Source organism: Aquarana catesbeiana, linkage group LG08, assembly GCF_042186555.1.
Source record: "Aquarana catesbeiana isolate 2022-GZ linkage group LG08, ASM4218655v1, whole genome shotgun sequence".
NCBI lineage: Eukaryota > Metazoa > Chordata > Amphibia > Anura > Ranidae > Aquarana > Aquarana catesbeiana.
The window spans coordinates 75,556,479-75,575,487 of NC_133331.1; the positions used below are offsets into that span (position 1 = coordinate 75,556,479).

The 19,009-nt window shown below is 44.0% G+C and overlaps 1 protein-coding gene across 4 annotated transcripts in view; it reads left to right on the forward strand.

The window, feature by feature from the left end:
* LOC141105851 (ovostatin-like) overlaps positions 1–17,248 on the forward strand; it is a 164,186-nt gene extending 146,938 nt beyond the window's left edge. The window contains exons 32-36 of one of the 4 annotated variants that reach the window (XR_012235664.1): positions 476–566; positions 2,010–2,072; positions 3,420–3,522; positions 8,157–8,270; positions 17,124–17,248. Coding sequence is in view for 3 of the 4 variants with exons in the window: in XM_073595994.1 (XP_073452095.1) it covers positions 476–566; positions 2,010–2,072; positions 3,420–3,522; positions 8,157–8,206 (307 nt within the window). In the remaining variant the exon portion in view is untranslated. Of the gene's footprint in view, positions 1–475; positions 567–2,009; positions 2,073–3,419; positions 3,523–8,156; positions 9,023–17,123 lie in introns of those variants that run through there. The other 3 variants (XM_073595994.1, XM_073595995.1, XM_073595993.1) reach the window with 3 other exon arrangements.
* The last annotated feature ends 1,761 nt before the right edge of the window (positions 17,249–19,009 follow it).

Sequence of the window (19,009 nt, forward strand, 5' to 3'; positions counted from 1 at the left end):
GGAGGATGGAAATTAAGGGGCTAATGTGCAGAATGTATAGGAGAGGCGGGGGTGGGAAATTGCACTGATTAATTCATCTTTCCTCACTGATTGAGGACTGCTCACTTCATTGGCATTAATGGGTGCAGCAACTACCCAGTGGTACTTTATCCAGTGCCATTTATAAATGGCACTGGATAATTGACCATCCACCACTTTGCTGTTTTTTGACATACAGTTGTTTTAATGTGTTGCGACAGTCAGCACTTTCCTTATGATCTGTTTTTAACATCCCCAAACCGGAGCAAAAGGGAACTTTAAAGGCTTCAATAAAACTTGCTGAAAGCTCTGCAACTGCTTTGTAAAAGCTGGCTTTACGCAAGGCTCCAATACAAAGTTAGGATATGGGAACAAGTCCCTGTACTGTTTTGTTTTGTTTTGTGTTTGTTTGTTTTTTTGTTACTTGTGCTTATTGCTTTACTTTTTCTTTTCTCAGCTATCATGGTATTCAGAATAAGTCCAACCTTGCTGTGATAGACATCCCTCTCTTATCGGGATATATAATGGAAGATAATTCTCTTTCTAAGGTATCGTTCTTAAAGCCATGTGGCAGATTATACCTGACAAAGCATCATAATGGATTTGTTGTGGGAACAATAGAGGGGCAGGCTACCGGGTGCAGCATAAAAAAATTGTTATAGTGCTCGAATTCCAACACATAGATTGAAGCAGATGCGCAGGAATGATCTCAAGGAGAACACTAGTCATGAAAAAATGTGCCTGTAAACATACCATATAGCCAGAAGTAAAACACCCATGTTTTTTGCATGAAGGGTATTTAGGACTACTACAGCCTACAGCTTACAGACCATCGAGACAAGAGTACTGTTTCAGCTTTGTTGCAACATTTTGAGAAAGACACTTTTCTGTTCAAGCATGACTGTGCCACTTTGTACAAAGCCAGCTCCATAAAGACCTGGTTGACAGTTTTGGTGTTGAGCAACTGGAGTATCCTCGTAAGAGAAAATCAATTACTCCCAGCGCTCAAAAGTCCTCCACAGAGAGAAATGGCTACACAGGCAACACGTCTATAAACTGCCCAATGCTTGGGGAATGCAGCCCACTTCTGATAGGGGAATCCAATGGGAAACGACAAAGGCAACAAATGGGGAAGGCATTAAACATGTAAGCCGGAAGATGCCATTTGGTGCAAGGTTCAAATTCTCCAACAACTGTATACTAGCAAACTGATGTGTTTTGGCTTTGCACCCCCTTGCTCAGAGGAGTCAGAGCTAAAAAAGGGTTGGCTTGCTAGTATATGGAAGGTTGTTGGAGCATTTGAACCTTGCACCACATGGCATCTTCCAGCTAACATGTTTAACACTGCACTTTTGAGAGTAAGCATTCTATTGGTTATATTGTCTTTGAATAAAACATTTTTTGGGTAATGCACTAGGTGTTTGCACTTTCCCCATTTGTTGTCATTTGTTATCTTTGTAACTTGAGTATCCTGAACAGAGCCTTAACTGTAACATTACTAAACACCTTTGGGATAAATTGGATTGCCAATTGTGAGCCATGTCTTTTCATCCAAAATCAGAAACTGATCTCCCGAATGTTCTTTAGACTGAATAAGCACAAATTCCCCAGACACTCCAAAATCTTGTGGAGAACCTCTTCAGAAGATTGGTGGCTATTATAGCCACAAAGATAGAAGGAGTGGGGAGCCCAAGTTAAATGGTCATGGTTTTAAAATATGAGAAGGTAAACTTCAGCCAATATAGTCAGGTACCCACAACCTTTGGCATAATTGTCAGGATTTTTTTTTTTTTTTTGACTATGTGATAGGGATGCTTACCTCAACAAACTAGGCTCTTGAACAATGAACTTGTACGACATAGTTGTATGTAGCGCAAATCAAATTATATGGTGAACTTTAGGGGTCTCATCTGATATACTCAGTGCCAGACTTGTATTATGTGCCATGTGTCACCTGGTTTACTTATACTTGTTTTATTTTTAATTTGCAGCTGCGATCTATGTTTCCCAAAGTTGAACAGATGAAAAACCATCTCATTGTGTATTTAGATGATGTAAGTCCTCCCCTAAAGTGAATTCTGAATGTAGCGCTCACCCCCAGAGGAGCCACTGAGAATATTCCTTGGTCTCCCTTGCTAGTACAGAGGCTGCCAGTCACACACACCGTCTCGCTCACACTGACAATATTGGCTCCATCTAGGGGATAGAGAAGGCCCACTTTCCCATAAGGCAATCAGGCCTACCAGTACTCGGTTGCCCCAGGACTTATACACAATTCTATTGTGCCTAGCTACCACGCCAGGGCAGGCATGAACCGAGCACAGCAAACAGGTACTTGCAGCTGGCAGACAGGCAGAGTGGTTCAATGACAGTCCACATACAAGGCAGGCAAGGTTCAGAGGAGTCAGGGTCAAATCCGTATTCAAAAGGCAGGCAAAGTTCAGAGAGTAGTCGATCCAATCTGAGGTCATCAACAAGGCAATCAAGACAGCAGAGCAGGAAAAGGAACAGGGCAGACAAACACAGCGTGTGTATTACATGCCCAAGCTCTCTAACAAGCATAAAACTGCAGGCTTGGCTGGCTTAAATCCGGTTTGGTCTCCACCCAGAGACTGGCCACATCAATCACCTTACAGGTGGACAAACATGGAGAATGTATCGCAACCAAAACCAGAATGCTGGAATGAGACCAGCAGCAATCAAGGATCAGGAGGGCTAAACAATCCTGACATCCAATCTCAACAATGCCTGACTGAACCTCTGTCTTTAGAATTTTCTGCCTAGGAGATTTTTTTTTTTTTAATATTTATTGCTGAATAACTTTAACAGGAGAGGAGTTTAGGGTCACAGGATATTTCTCCAGACCTGGACTTCTGAACAGTGCCCTCCAGCAAAAATGCATTAGCAATCACCTACAGGCCCTCAGCCCAGCTCCTGAGGCCCAGACTGCAATTGTCTTAGTGGCTATCTTCCAGGAGCAGCAGCCCCAGGAGAACTGGATTCCTCCCCTGAAGAGGGTAGAATACTCTAACAAGGCCTCCCAAACATTTATCACACGCCACCCCCGCCACCTTCTGGATGCCATACTGGGATTGGCTGGAACATAATATTTATACTGGTCATTTGACTCTCCGTGTCCTATAATCTGAAAACTTCTTCCAGAAGCAGGTGAGAGAAATCAAGCACCCCAGCTAGGAAACCCTGACCAGAAAAACAATCAACCACTTCTCCAATGACTGCAACGAAGCCACAAATTAAATTTAGCTTAGCAGCCTAACTAGAGTTATAGCCCTTCTGCATAATCCTCTGTGATCAATCTTACAAAGTGGTGCAGGGCAAAAAAGTAAAACCGCTTTTCTTTTTTGATGTTTAAACTGATTATTTTTGTTTCCCTTTTGCAGATGACCAGTGAAGGTGTCTCATTTAATGTGACACAAGAAATGAGACCCAGAGTGGAGAACTTCCAGCCAAGAACAGTTGGGGTCTACGACTACTATGAGAAAGGTAACCTATGCATTCTGTTTTTAAATCTGCATTTTTATCCCAATTCCAGTGTATTTTTTGCACTTTGTGTTTTATATTTTTTAACCATTTCAGTTCCAGAAGGTTTTACCCCCTTCCTGACAAGGCCATTTTTTACGATACTACACTGCATTGCTTTAACTGATAATTGCGCCGTCGTGCGACACTGTACCCAAATAAAATTGTCTTTTTTTTTCCACACATAGAGCTTTCTTTTGGTGGTATTGGTTAACCTGTGGTTTTTATTTTTTGCGCTATAAACACAAAAAGACTGACAATTTTGAAAAAATATATATTTTTTACGTTCTACTATAAAACGCATCCAATAAAAAATGTAAAAAATCTAATTTCTTCATGAATTTAGGCCAATATGGATTCTGCTACATAGTTTTGGTAAAAAAAAATCCCAATAAGCGTATATTGATTGGTTTGCGCAAAAGTTAGTGTCTACAAACCCGCTGATTGGCTCCCACTGTGTCCAATCACAACGGAAGTGGGGCTCCGGGAGCATGCGCTTGCGCCCCAGAGCCCTTGAAAAAAATCATGTACAGGTATGTCATTTCTTACTTAAGGGCCACCCTTCTGCAGTATACAGTATCTCACAGAAGTGAATACACCCCTCACATTTTTGTAAATATTTTATTACATATTTTCATGTGACAACACTGAAGAAATGACACTTTGCTACAATGTAAAGTAGTGAGTGTACAGCTTGTATAACGTGTAAATTTGCTATCCCCTCAAAATAACTCAACACGCAGCCATTACTGTCGAAACCGCTGGCAACAAAAGTGAGTACACCCCTAAATGAAAATGTCCAAATTGGGCCCAAAGTGTCAATATTTTGTGTGGCCACCATTATTTTCCAACACTGCCTTAACCCTCTTGGGCATGGAGTTCACCAAAGTTTCACAGGTTGCCACTGGAGTCCTCTTCCACTCCTCCATGATGACATCACAGAGCTGGTGGATGTTAGAGACCTTGCGCTCCTCCACCTTCCGTTTGAGGATGCCCCACAGATGTTCAATAGGGTTTAGTCCATCACCTTTACCCTCAGCTTTTTTAGCAAGGCAGTGGTCGTTTTGTAGGTGTGTTTGGGGTTGTTATTATGTTGGAATATCGCCCTGTGGCCCAGTCTCCGAAGGGTGGGGATCATGCTCTGTTTCAGTATGTCACAGTACATGTTGGCATTCATGGTTCCCTCAATGAACTGTAGCTCCCCAGTGCCGGCAGCACTCATGCAGCCCCAGACCATGACACTCCCACCACCATGCTTGACTGTAGGCAAGACATACTTGTCTTTGTAGACACTATCTGAACCAAATAAGTTTATCTTGGTCTCATCAGACCACGGGACATGGTTCCGGTAATCCATGTCCTTAGTCTGCTTGTCTTCAGCAAACTGATTGCAGGCTTTCTTGTGCATCATCTTTAGAAGAGGCTTCCTTCTGGGACGAGAGCCGTGCAGACCATTTTGTTGCAGTGTACGGCATATGGTTTGAGCACTGAAAGGCTGACCCCCCACCCCTTCAACCTCTGCAGCAATGCTGGCAGCACTCATACGTCTGTTTCCCAAAGAAAACCTCTGGATATGATGCTGAACACGTGCATTCAATTTCTTTGGTCGACCATGGCGAGGCCTGTTCTGAGTGAAACCTGTCCTGTTAAACCGCTGTATGGTCTTGGCCACCATGCTGCAGCTCAGTTTCAGGGTCTTGGCAATCTTCTTATAACCTAGGCCATCTTTATGTTAAGCAACAATTCTTTTTTTCAGATGCTCAGAGAGTTCTTTGCCATGAGGTGCCATGTTGAACTTCCAGTGACCAGTATGAGATAGTGAGAGTGATAACACCAAATTTAACACACCTGCTCCCCATTCACACCTAAGACCTTGCAACACTAATGAGTCACATAACACCGGGGAGGGAAAATGGCTAATTGGGCCCAATTTGAACATTTTCCCTTAGGGGTGTACTCACTTTTGTTGCCAGAGGTTTAGACATTAATGGCTGTGTGAGTTATTTTGAAGGGACAGCAAATTTACACTGTTATATAAGCTGTACACTCACTACAATGTAGCAAAGTTTAATTTCTTCAGTATTGTCACATGAAAAGATAGACTAAAATATTTACAAAAATGTGAGGGATGTACTCGCTTTTGTGAGATACTGTGTACGTGGGGCAGTCCTTAAGCGGTTAAACCCCTTGAACCCTTTCGCTTGCAGAGCCGCTTTTGCAGTCTATTTTTCATTTTTTGCACACATGTTCAAAAAATCATTTTAGGCCTGAAGATTAGGTAACCCCCTGCCCCCAAACATGATATTTTCTTAAAGGGTTTGTAAACCCTCATGATTTTTCACCTCAATGCATTCTATGCATTAAGGTAAAAAACCTTCTGTAGTGCTGCAGCCCCCCCCCCCCCCACTGTTTTACTTACCTGACTACTGTAATCTAGCTGGTGTCTTGTGTCCTGATTGGATAGATAGCAGCGCAGCCATTGGCTCCCGCTGCTGTCAATCAAATCCAATGACGTGGCAGCGGGGCCAAGTCCTGCATTCTGTGCCTTCTCCAACATGGACACTCGATGTGGGGAGGAGCCACCAGTGCCGCTGAGGGACCCCAGAAGAGGGGGACAAACTGCACAGTGGAGGTAAGTCAGACATGTGTGTTTTTTTTTTTTTTTTTTTTTTTAACGAGGGTTTACAACCCCTTTAAAGCCGAGACCCTGGAGAATAAAATGGTTTTAGTTCCAATTTATTCACCAAATATTTGCGCAACGGTTTACCAAGCGCAAATTTTCTGTTAATTTACTAAAGTTCAGTTTAGGGCACGGAAACACAATACATATTTCCTGAATTTTAACATCTAAAGAATGAGGTTGCACTGAATAAACCGAAAACCAATATGACCAGCTTTAAAATTGAGCCTGTTTGCACAATGACAACAAATTCAGTACCCAATATTTTCCATAGGCAACACTTTTCCCCTGCAGGTCATCACTTTAGAGTTAACTAAATAATGGCCCTATAATTATTGGTCTTAGTCAGGAATTCATAGTGATGGCACCCTGAAGGATGTGTTTACCTTCTGTGGGTGGGGCAGGCTCAATTTTTTTTTTCTTTTACGGTGGGGGTTCTAGGTGCTTTGGTGTGAATAGATTTTTTTTTTTTCACTAAAACTTTTATATCACAAATCGGATAAAAACTCTTTGTGACAGGTTCTCTTAAATAGGGAAGTTGTATCCGTCAGTCCTTACAGCCTTGCAAACAGTTTGTGTAGGGTGTTGCAGTGACTTGGTGGATAGCACCACCATACAACCATTGTAAGATAGGGATCTTCACGATCATACCTGGGTATAGTGATAATCTTGTCCTTTATTCACATAAGGTAACAGGCATCACAGGCTGACGTTTATGGGTCTTGCAGTATCCCTCCTTCCCCTTTTTCCTGCCTTGAAAAATGGATTCTGCAAGGTCCAGAAAAGTTGGCCTGTGATGTCTGTAGGCGGGGCTGAATCTTTGGATACCCAGTGGGAAGGGAAGACACACAGAGATCTGATGTGTATTAACGTGAAAGTTCTAACTAAATGGTAACCTAGTCTATTTGGCAACACCGAACTGACCAACAACACTTAGAGAACTGTGCAGAAATTGCAGAGAGTGATACTCTGATGCCGACAACATCTGGCAGAGGAGGTGGCTGGAAGGCAGTGGTTCAACAAAGCACCTGTAGCAGAAAGGCTCCTGTCTGTAGAACTGCTGAACAGTAATTATTCTGTCTCTCCTCCACTAGAACCTCTCCCTGTGCTAGGTACACTCTCTCTAACCAGCAGGTTCCTGTCCCTGACCTAACCACACGCAAAAATGCACATCAACTAATGGGGACAGTTCTATTTATTAGCACTGCCCACACTAAAGATGGCCACAGAGGTCGTCCGAGGTCAATCCAAGTTCCCCCTGTCGTCCTCTCTCTACATGGTGGCTGCAGAACAGTGCCACCTGTGCAGGTAGGTCAAATTACACCTGCTTACATACCTGTTACCTTATGTGAATGAAAGATCAGATTACAAGATTATCATTATACCAAGGTGTGCTGGTGAAGATGTTATCTTCAATGAGATGTCGGGGTTCTTTTAGACCCCTGATGTCTCACCTCTCTTTCACTGAAGATAATGAAGTACAGATGGCACTCCCATTAGCTTCTTCCTTGTCACAAGAGAAATTGGAATAGATATGTCATACCAATTATTGGCTTACATGGTAAAAGACTCAACGAAGGCTAAAGATACAAAATTCCTATAGGGAATGTTTATCACAGAGGGAAAAACCTGGAAGTTGAACTCAGCGTTGCACTGGGCGTCTCTGGGGCAGGAAGTCTTCTCGGCGGGGACACAGACAATAGTAAAAACTTGGCACAGGATCCAAGCTTGCCCTAACCTTTGACAATGACTTCTCATTTTAATAAAGTCAGTAGACCCACTTGATGAGTCTTTTCTTGCTGTCCCTATTCTAATTTACACACATTTAGTGCGGTTTATTGGTGATTTTTTTTTCTGCTCTTTGTATTGTATTACATCTCGTTTGCCTCTTTAATTTTTTTTTTTTTTTTTTTAACAGATGAAAATGGCTCTGCTGAATTGCATCACCCATGTACTCTTTCAGGCTAAATAAAGTAAGGCTGCTTAGCATAATTCTATGTATATGCAATATTTTCTAATATGCAGAATAAAGGTAAAAAAACTGGGATGTCAATTAACGCTGTGGGGTGATGCACCCATTTTCATTTGATGTAGATATAATGCATACAGTTGTATCTGTTTCTCATGCACATAGAGCCCAATGTCTTTCAAGTGACAACAAGAGTCCTGACTGTCCACCCTCCACCCCCTTCCTGATGTCCCCTTGCTTCCTTTTTTTTTTCCTCTAGAAGTATATCAGTCAGCATTACAGGCCCTTCCTCTAGAGGCAGTTGGTTGTCCTTACTGCTTCAATAATTGGCACTCACATAAAGTGAGCACTATTTGGTGCAGTAGTACTCTGAGCCCAGGCTAACAGAATGATGTTCCCCATGGCTGGTCCAGGACAGCATGTGCACAGAGGAAGTGGGTTGAATGATGCTTGCCATCATTAGACATGGAAGAATCATGACATCTAGAGGCAGCAAGACATTACTGCAGGGGCAGAGTGAGTAGAAGAGTATTTTAGCAGTGTTTTTTTTTTTTCTTTGGGCTATTTACTTTTTGTAGCTAGAAATTCTGTTAGGATACCATTCATTATATGTAAAAAACCCCCACAATTTTGCTATACAGTAATGTATGATGCTAAGTATTGCATTGCTATGCATTTTGAATGGCACCTTAAGGCACCTAGGCAGTGCAATGCATTTTAGTACATTACAAGACTCAGAGGTGAGTTATGTGCCCTGGCAGCCCATGTAAAATGAATAGGATACCTTAAAGTGGTTGTAACCCTTACATATACCCGGTAAAGTGACTAGCCTCAGGTAATGCACAGAATGGAAACTAATTCCCCATAAGTTGTGCCCCCCTCACTGTCAGCTGGTCCACCGGCAATTACCCTATATAGGCAGCGGGCACATCAGGCAGTGGCGGGGATCGGGGCATTGGCGGACAGCAGGCTGTCGTCTTCTCCTCCTCGCTTCTGCTTTGCGTCTCCTCCCCTCCTCCTAGGCGTCAATAGGATCACCTGTCCTTTCAGCCAAGCAGGTGACGGGTATCAGACCCACTTCCTGATTGGCCGGGATGAGGATCAGTGTTGCAACACCTGGGTGGGCTCATGGCGCAATGCTCTCCGCCACGAGCCCACCCTATTTTGAAGCCTATTAGAGCCTCTGGCTCTAATCAAGTGCTTCAAAAAAAGAAAAACCCCAACCGCTGTAATTCATGCGCCTGGCCTCTTGAAAGGGGCCGGACACATAAATAGGGTCAACGGCTGTGGATAATAAAGTATTAGGATGTGGCGGCCATGGATAGAGGGAGCGGCGCCTGGGCACCCCTAATGGACGGGCCGCCCCTGCTTTGGATTAAGGCTACCCACTACACAAAATGCACTTAAATGCATGCATACCAAAAATGTCTTAATCTTAATACTTTCGGAATGCATGTAGGACTGCTGGAACCTGTTTCCCTGTCTGTGAATGGTAATGCAATTACCCATGGACTTGATTTGTGTTACTATTTAAAGAAGCCCTATTTAAGGGATAAGTGTCCCTACTTTTTCCAGGATGCTGAGTACTATAGGGTATCCAAATATATTACAACTTTTATTATAAAAATGGTTCTACATAAAGTTCACAAAGGTATGCAGTATATTTTGTCTCCACACAGATTTGTGGCTGAGGGTACCAATAAACTGCCTTGTGGAATATTACTAGGGTACAGGTGCCAGCAGGGATGAGCTTCGTGTTCGAGTTGAACCCATGTTCAACTCGAACATCGCGTGTTCTGTCATTTGCCGAATTATGAATGATATGGGCCGTTTGCGCCAAATTTGAGTGGCGTGTCATGGCCCATTATTCACTGCGGCATCGCAGTGCATTGCTGGCTGATGATTGGCCAAGCATGCACTATGACCCGCATGCTTGGCCAATCACAGCACCGTCTGAACAGAGAGCTGTAATTGGCCAAAGCGGCTTTGGCCAATTATGGCTCAGGGGGTTTAGTACACGCCCCACACTATATAAGGCCACCTGCACGGCGGCCCTGCGTAGTGTGTTCCGGCGTTCAGATAGAGAGACAGACAGTGTCATTTGATTTAAGTTAGAGTAGGCAGGTTGAGTCAGTTAGCTGCAGTTACAGTGTATTGTGTGTGTATATATGTATCCCAGGTGTTGTGTATGTGTGTGTGTATATGTATGTATGTGTGTGTGTGTGTGTGTGTGTGTATATATATATATATATATATATATATATATATATATATATATATACACACACACACTGTATTCAGTTTAGCTAGATCCTGTTCTTCTCTTCCTAATACTGACAGGCAGGCAGATGTTTTTTCAGTATTTCCAGCTACTGTACTGTGTATCCTGCACAGTCTCACCTACAGTATAAGAAAAAAGTGGGGTTGAATCGCGCTAAAACAAATTGGTGATCATATACATCATCACCAAACCAAATATTTAGAACTAAGTGAAGAGTTCCCCTTTAGTGTATACATGATATACAAAACACATGTCAAATGAATAATCAATCCAAAAAAATGTTCAAAGTGGTAATAAAAAGTCCATATATAAAAAAATAGGCAGATGTATAGCTAAGAATCTGGGCTGATGTCTGAGTACCTGTCAGTGTGAACATCCTTAGCCTGACCCTGCAGTCTTTGATGTCCCATCTCGGTATAAGGTCTCTGATCTATTGGTCATGGTTCGAGGCAGTATTAACAAACAGCTCTCTGATCCTCTGTAACGGGGGATCATGAGTTTCTGGTAAGCGGCTAGTATGATTTCACGGTGGTGGAGCAAGCACGCTTTTTTCTTCTCACAGCAAGAATTTATGTTTTTTGGGACTTTAAGATTTTTTCATATCACTTGGGAGATTTATTTTTTTATATATGGACTTTTTATTACCACTTTGAACATTTTTTTGGATTGATTATTCATTTGACATGTGTTTTGTATATTATGTATACACTAAAGGGGAACTCTTCACCTAGTTCTAAATATTTGGTTTGGTGATGTGTATAATCACCAATTTGTTTTAGCGCGATTCAACCCCCCTTTTTTTCTTATTTAATTTCACTGTGTTTATGTTACATCGCAGCTTTAATTGTTATTGTTTATGTATTTCACCGTAGCGCAGTTATTCCCCTCATTTTTCTTGTCACCTACAGTATAGCAACCTGCAGCCAGGTGCTTGTGTAGGCTCATTGAAGTATTTCCAGCTACTGTACTGTGTACCCTGCACAGTCTCACCTACAGTAAAGCTAACTGCAGCCAGGTGCTTGTGTAGGCTCACTGAAGTATTTCCAGTTACTGTACTGTGTGCCCCGCATAGTCTGACCTACAGTATAGCTACCTGCAGCCAGATGCTTGTGTAGGCTCTTGATGTATTTCCAGTTACTGTACTGTGCATCCTGCACAGTTGCACCTACAGTATAGCTACCTGAAGACAAGTGCAGGTGTTAATATACTAATAATACTACAGGCAGTTGATTCTGCTAGCTGCAGTATAATCGGTATATATACTGTGTGTGTATGTGTATATATATATATATCTCTCTATCTATATATATATATATATATATATATATATATATATATATATATATATATATATATATATATATATATATATATATATATATATATATATATATATATATATATATGATAGAGATATATAGATATAGATATAGATAGAGAGAGATAGAGAGAGAGATATATATATATATATATATATATATATATATATCCCAGTTTTGTGCAGCTCGCTGCAGTTGATTCTGCTAGCTTCAGTATATATATACACATCTCAGCTTTGTGCAGCTACATCTCACTGCAGGCCATTAGTATGTCTGGAAGGCCAACAAGGAGAGGCAGACAGTCACAAGCTATTAAAAGAGGGCAAGCAGGCTCTGTGTCTAGAGGCAACACTGCTGGTCATGGACACCTTGCATCCTCATCAGCACGTGGCCATGGGACACGCTTGGCCTTTTTTTCGGCAGCTGGTCGTGTGGAGCCGCAACATGCGGAAGACTTGGTTGGGTGGATGACCAAGCCTCCGTCATCCTCGTCATCCTCTCTCGCCCAGGCTCAGGGTACTTTGTCTGGCAAAGCAGCTGCCAACGCGGCCTCTTCCCTCGGGTCAATGGCATCAGTGACTCCTTCCCTAGCCCCACCATGTCCTCCTGAGGAGTCCCTCGAACTGTTTGACCACAGTGTTGGGTACATGCTCCAGGAGGATGCCCAGCGTTTTGAAGGCTCTGATGATGATACTGAGCTAGATGAAGGCAGTAATGTGAGCACGGACAGAGGGGGTGCCCAAGAAGGACAGCAATCTGGCAGTCATGTTCCCCCTGCTGCAGCATACTGCCAGGTTTGCTCCAATGATGAGGAGGGAGGGGATGATGAGGTCACTGACTCAACGTGGGTGCCTGATAGGAGAGAGGAGGAGGCACATTACCAATGAGACAGGATGCCCTCCAGGGGCCAGCCCAAAGGCAGCACACTGACTGCATCACACTGCAGAGCTCCGCATGTGCAGGGCGCTGCTGTCTCTGTGCATTATTCCAAAAGTTCTTTGGTGTGATCCTTTTTTGAGACGAGTGCATCAGATCGCACCACTGCTATTTGCAACATATGTCTCAAGAGTATCTCCCGTGGCCAAAACATCTCCCGCTTGGGCACCACATGCTTGACCAGACATATGTTGACCTGCCATGCAGTTCGTTGGCAAGCGTACCTAAAAGACCCACACCAAAGAACAAAGAGGACCTCTCCTTGCTCCTCATCAGCTGAGATCTCCAACCCCACTATACCTTCAGTCCTCTCTGAGACCTGCACTGAGAGGAATGAAGGTGTAGAATTCGATGCTATCGGTACACCGACGTCAGATTGTACCAGGCAAATTTCCCTGCCCCAGCTGCTGCACCGCAGAAAGAAGTTCGCTACATGCCCAGCGCTTGAATGCTACCTTGGCAAAATTGCTAGCACTTCAACTGCTACCTTTTCAGTTGGTAGACTCTGCCCCCTTCCGTGAGTTTGTGGAATGTTCGGTTCCTCAGTGGCAGGTTCCCAAACGCCACTTTTTCTCACGGAAGGCGATTCCGGCTCTCTACCGGCATGTGGAAGGCAATGTCTTGGACTCGCTGGACAGGGCGGTCAGCGGTAAGGTGCATATTACCGCTGACTCATGGTCCAGCAGGCATGGACAGGGATGTTACCTAAGTTTCACGGCGCATTGGGTGACTCTGCTGGCAGCTGGAAAGGATGCAGGACAAGGTGCAGTAGTGTTGGAGGTTGTTCCGCCACCACACCTCCAAAATGCCACTACTGGTGATTCTGACACACCTCTCTCCTCCACCCCCTCCTCTTCTTCTTCCTCCATGGCCTCTTCCTGTGCTTTGTCCTCGGAACCAGCAGTGCTCCGTAGGCGTTCAAGGGGCTACGCAAGTACGCAGGCCAAAAGATGCCATGCGGTGCTTGAGCTGGTGTGCTTGGGGGACAGGAGCCACACTGGGGCAGAGGTTCTGTCAGTTCTGCAGGGGCAGGTTCAGAGGTGGTTGACGCCACGGCAACTTAAGGCAGGAATGGTGGTTTGTGACAATGGCACCAACCTCCTCTCCACCCTCCGACAGGGACAAATGACCCATGTGCCCTGTTTGGCTCACGTCCTTAACTTGGTGGTGCAGCGGTTCTTGGGCAGGTACCCGGGCTTACAGGATGTCCTGAGGCAGGCCAGGAAAGTCTGTGTGCATTTCTGCCGGTCATATAATGCCAGTGCTCGGCTGGCAGACCTCCAAAAGGAATTTAACCTGCCCAAGAACCGCCTAATCTGTGACATGCCCACCAGGTGAAACTCAACGTTGGCCATGCTGCAGCGGCTGCACACGCAGCAGAGGGCCATCAATGAGTACCTGTGTGACTATGGCACCAGGACAGGGTCAGGGGAGCTTGTTTTTTTTCCCCACGCCAGTGGGCCATGATCAGGGATGCATGCACTGTCCTGTCACCATTTGAGGAGGCCACGAGGATGGTGAGCAGTGACAGTGCATGCATCAGTGACACTGTCCCCCTTGTCCACCTGTTGGAGCACACGCTGCATGGAATAATGGACAGGGCACTTGAGGCAGAAGAGAGGCAGGAAGAGGAGGACTTCCTTAGCTCTCAAGGCCCCCTTTATCCAGACAGTGTTCCTGCGTGCCCGCCGATCACACAGGAAGAGAAGGAGGAGGAGGAGGAATGTGTCAGCATGGAGGTGGAGCCTGGCACTCAGCATCAGCAGCAGTCTTTAAGGGATCATTTACAGTCCCAAGAAACCCATGGACTTGTACATGGCTGCGGATCATGTCATCCTTAGTGACCCAGAGGACTCCGGACCGAATGCCTCAGCAAACCTACGCTGCATGGCCTCCCTGATCCTGCAAAGCCTGCAGAAGGATCCTCGTATTTGTGGTTTCAAGGAGAGGGATCAATACTGGCTGGCAACCCTCCTTGATCCACGTTACAAGGGTAAGGTTGTGGACCTTATCTTGCTGTCGCAGAGGGAGCAGAGGATGAAACATCTTCGGGAGGCCTTGCAGAAAGGTCTGTGCAACGCGTTCCCAGAGACTGGGAGGTTACAAACTCCTGTTCCTGGACAACGTGTTGCTGAGGCTTCGGTCAGTCAAAGAAGGAGCGGTGGAGATGGTGGCCGTCTGACCGATGTGTTCAGACAATTTTTTAGTCCGCAGCCCCAAGGTATGATCGGTTCCAGCATCCATCGCCAGCGTCTGTTTTACATGGTGAAGGAATACCTAGGGGCAAGATCTGACTTGGACACCTTTTCCACCGAAAATCCTCTGGGTTACTGGGTCTTGAGGATGGATCACTGGCCAGAGCTTGCACAGTATGCAATTGAGCTACTGGCCTGTCCTGCATCCAGCATTCTTTCAGGAAGGCACATTCAGTGCTGCTGGAGGCTTTGTAACCGATCACAGGGTGCGTCTGTCCACTGACTCGGTCGATCGACTGACCTTCATAAAAATGAATCAGTCTTGGATCACCACCAGCTACCAAGCACCTGATGCTGATGTAACCAAATTATTTTTTTTTAAATGTCAGATCCCTTCAAAGACTGCCTATGCTGATGCTGCGTGACTATCCTGTTATGCTGAGCAATTATCCTCTTCCGCCTCAATGATCATGCTGATAACTTGTATGAACGTTTTTGGTTCTGGGCACCGCCACCAGTGCCTAAGGCCCAATTCTTCAGCCCCTGTTTAACAGGGGAGTGTAATTACAATTTTTGATGCAATTCTTTGCAGCAGGGCTAGTTCCTGCTCTCCAACTAGAGTATCTGTGAGGGGTTGCAATGTTGTGGCACCAGTGCCCAAGGCCCAATTTTTCAGCACCTGTTCAACCGGGACATGTAATTAGAATTCTTGATCTAATATTTCACAGCAGGGCCCTGTGAGGGCTTACAGTGTTGTAGCAACACCAACACCTAAGGCCCAAATTTCTGCAGAGTATATAGGGCAGGCCACTACTTTTAAACATCCTTACAAACGACTCCTACTTGCAAACGGAAGGAGACAACAGGAAGTGAGATGAAATCTACCCCTAGGAAGGGAAATTCTCTCCTGTAAGTGTTAATATGGGAAAAACGTTTCTCCTTTCCACTGATGCTTTATCACCAAGCCTTGTTTCACTAAAAAACCCAAATTTTCAAAAAAACATTTGCCATTGGGACAAAAAGTGAGGTGAAATCTTCTGAAGAGGAGCACAGGCAACAAAACAAATGTCACAGGGGTGATAACCCTTCCCTATGTCTTCCAAAAAGCTTAAAATAGATTTTTTTGCTGGAGCTAAACACGTTAAAAATGTACCCGTTCAAAATTACAAACAGATTCTACTTAACAACAAACCTACAGTCCCGGTCTTGTTTGCATCGCCTTTCCTTTTTTTAATTTGGGTGCGGGGTTCCCCTTAATATTCATACAAGACCCAAAGGGCCTGGTAATGGACTGGGGGGTACCCATGCCGTTTGTCTCACTGATTTTCATCCATATTGCCAGGACCCGACATTACATTAAAGCCGCAAGCAGTTTTAAATGACTTTTATTCCTTTACAAATGTCATTTTGTGCAGGGACTGTTCTAAGCACGGGGAACACGCGCCACTTTACAGGCATACTATAGACACCCCCCCAGGTACGATATTTAAAAGAATATTTCACTTTTTTTTTTTTTTTTTTTTTTTTTTTACTTTAAGCATCAATAAAATCACTGCTCCCGAAAAAACGGCCTTTTTTAAAACTTTTTTTTGCATTGACATATGTCCCCTGGGGCAGGACCCGGGTCCCCAAACCCTTTTTAGGACAATACCATGCAAATTAGCCTTTAAAATTAGCACTTTTGATTTCGAACGTTCGAGTCCCATAGACGTCAATGGGGTTCTAACATTCGTGCAAATTTTCGGTCCGTTCGCAGGTTCTGGTGCGAACCGAACCGGGGGGTGTTTGGCTCATCCCTAGCCAGCAGTAGTGGATCACATTAAATGGACCCAGAGGGAAAATTTTATAAAGCTTTGCCACACTACATGACTGGTGCCAGCTCTGAAAAGTGTTGTAATGAAAAAGCAGCTTACCACTGTATTGGGGGGAAGGGAAGAGAATGCCCATTCCAGGGGAAAGAAATCCGATCTCATCCCATCCTGATAAAGGTGGTGGGGTTGTGCAGGGCACTGTTCCCATTGCATCCTGTCCCCTCCCTGCAGAATTAAAAATGAGGGGCTATAGTTGGTTGGCGGTGGGTTCTGGTTCTAGCAATGCCAATATTGGCATTAGTAGTATTGTCTGACTATGGGATAACCATGCATCTAGGTTGTATAACTGATTAGTCTCTCTTGTTTGCTTGTAGGAAAAGAAGTTCTGAAGACTTGGTCATCCTCCGCTCATTGACCAAACTGCTGTACTGCTTTCTAGGTCCCACTAGTTACAAAGCCTGTATGGAAAATAACCAACTGGAAAGTTCAATAAAAACATTTTTAAATGTAACAAATATCATAGTTGTGAATTTTCTTATTTACATCAGTCAATATCAAAGTAAGGCAATGGTATTCAACATTTACAGTAACTGTATTATATTTTGGGGAGGAAAGTTTTTTTTTTTTTTTTTTTTTTTTTTTTGTGTTCCCTCTGGTATGTACATGTTACCCCAATCCTCAGCAGGCAAAAATGCACTCTTCCACTAGCGTTCAGCCTAACTGATGTGTAGGTGTGATGGGGCTGGACTAATCAGAGTGAGGTGTTGATAATATTGTATATATCATAAAATTCAATCTTCCTTCACAGGGCCTGATGTGCAGTGAAGGTGCCATTTGATGGACCTTGTTCTGGTCTTGGGCTGCTACCTCTCTGATGGTATCTTGGAGAACACTCAGTGGATGGCAAAACTCTGGGGTGGGTATTGTGTAGCAACCTGTATAAAAGTTTGTGACTCGAAAAGGTAAAATCAAAGTGTTTGTTGTACAAAGGTATCAGATGAAGCCAACACATTTCAGGGAAATGCCTCCCCCTTTTCTCAGTGGGCAACTTGCAATAATACCAGGTTTAACAGGTTGGATCAAGCCCTTACATAAGTCTCCTAATTGTATCTTGTTGTCAGGACCTGGATCACCTGCTGGTGGCACTGTGGTTCCCTGGGCGGAGGTTTGTAATTCCAGTGCCCACCAGTGGGTATCTCCCAGCAGATCCCAGTAATCAGTTTCCACCTGATGCTGGCTGCTGGGAGGGTATTTAGGTCCTTCTCGATTAGTCCCCCTTGCTTCAGTGTTTTTGCTTGCTGCCAGATACTGCTACCCATTATCCTGTTTCTGCTCCTACCATGTACACCTTTTCCCCGCAATATCGCTGGCTTGTACCTGCTCTCCCTTTTTTCCTGATTTCAGTTTTGGTTTCCCCTTCCCATCTGCTACCTACACTTACCAGTTTTCCCCTGCTTTCTGCATTCCCCATTTTGTATCTATTGTATATAGCTAGTTAGCATACCTAACTAATTAACCTAGTTTCCTGAGTTTAGCCAGGCAGATCTGGCCATCCCTGCTGCTGATTCCTGACACTCATACCCACAGTTTCAGCCCCGAGGAAGGGGAGGCATTTCCACGAAACAAGGTGGCTTCATCTAATAGCTTTTGTTCAATAAACACTTTTGACATGACCTTTTTGTGTCATGAACTTTTTTACTGGATACTCCTCAATACCCACCTCAGAGTTTTGCCACGAAAGTTTCAACCTGGAAATGCTCATAAATTCAACTTGGTGATGTAACAGGTCTAACACATCCTGTACAAACACAAAAGCTAACACAGGACTGAATGCTTATTGCTGCAAATGGCTGGGAATGGATGTAGCATGTGCGATTTGACTACAGACTTTATTTATGAAAGGTGTACAGCGCTTGTGGATAGAGGAGGTTCACTTGAAGGTGCTGTACTGCACTTTCAAGTGCAAACCCTTCTTAGATCCCAAAGACTTCTGTACTGAGCAAGCTTTCTGGTTGGTGAGGCTGTCCTTCCATCAGCTATGAAAAACAATCATCCTTGTGGTGTAATACTGTATGTTATTAATATGTATCTTCTGAAAGAAATTATAAGCCTATCAAGTAAATACAAGAATGCTTACTTGAAACAAAGTGTTTTTTTTTGTGATCATCAAGCACTATCCAGCATAATGTGATTTTAAAAAAAAGGCAACTCCCAAAATTATAGTAAAAATAGTTGGCATAGGCATGCGGCAGTTGAAAGC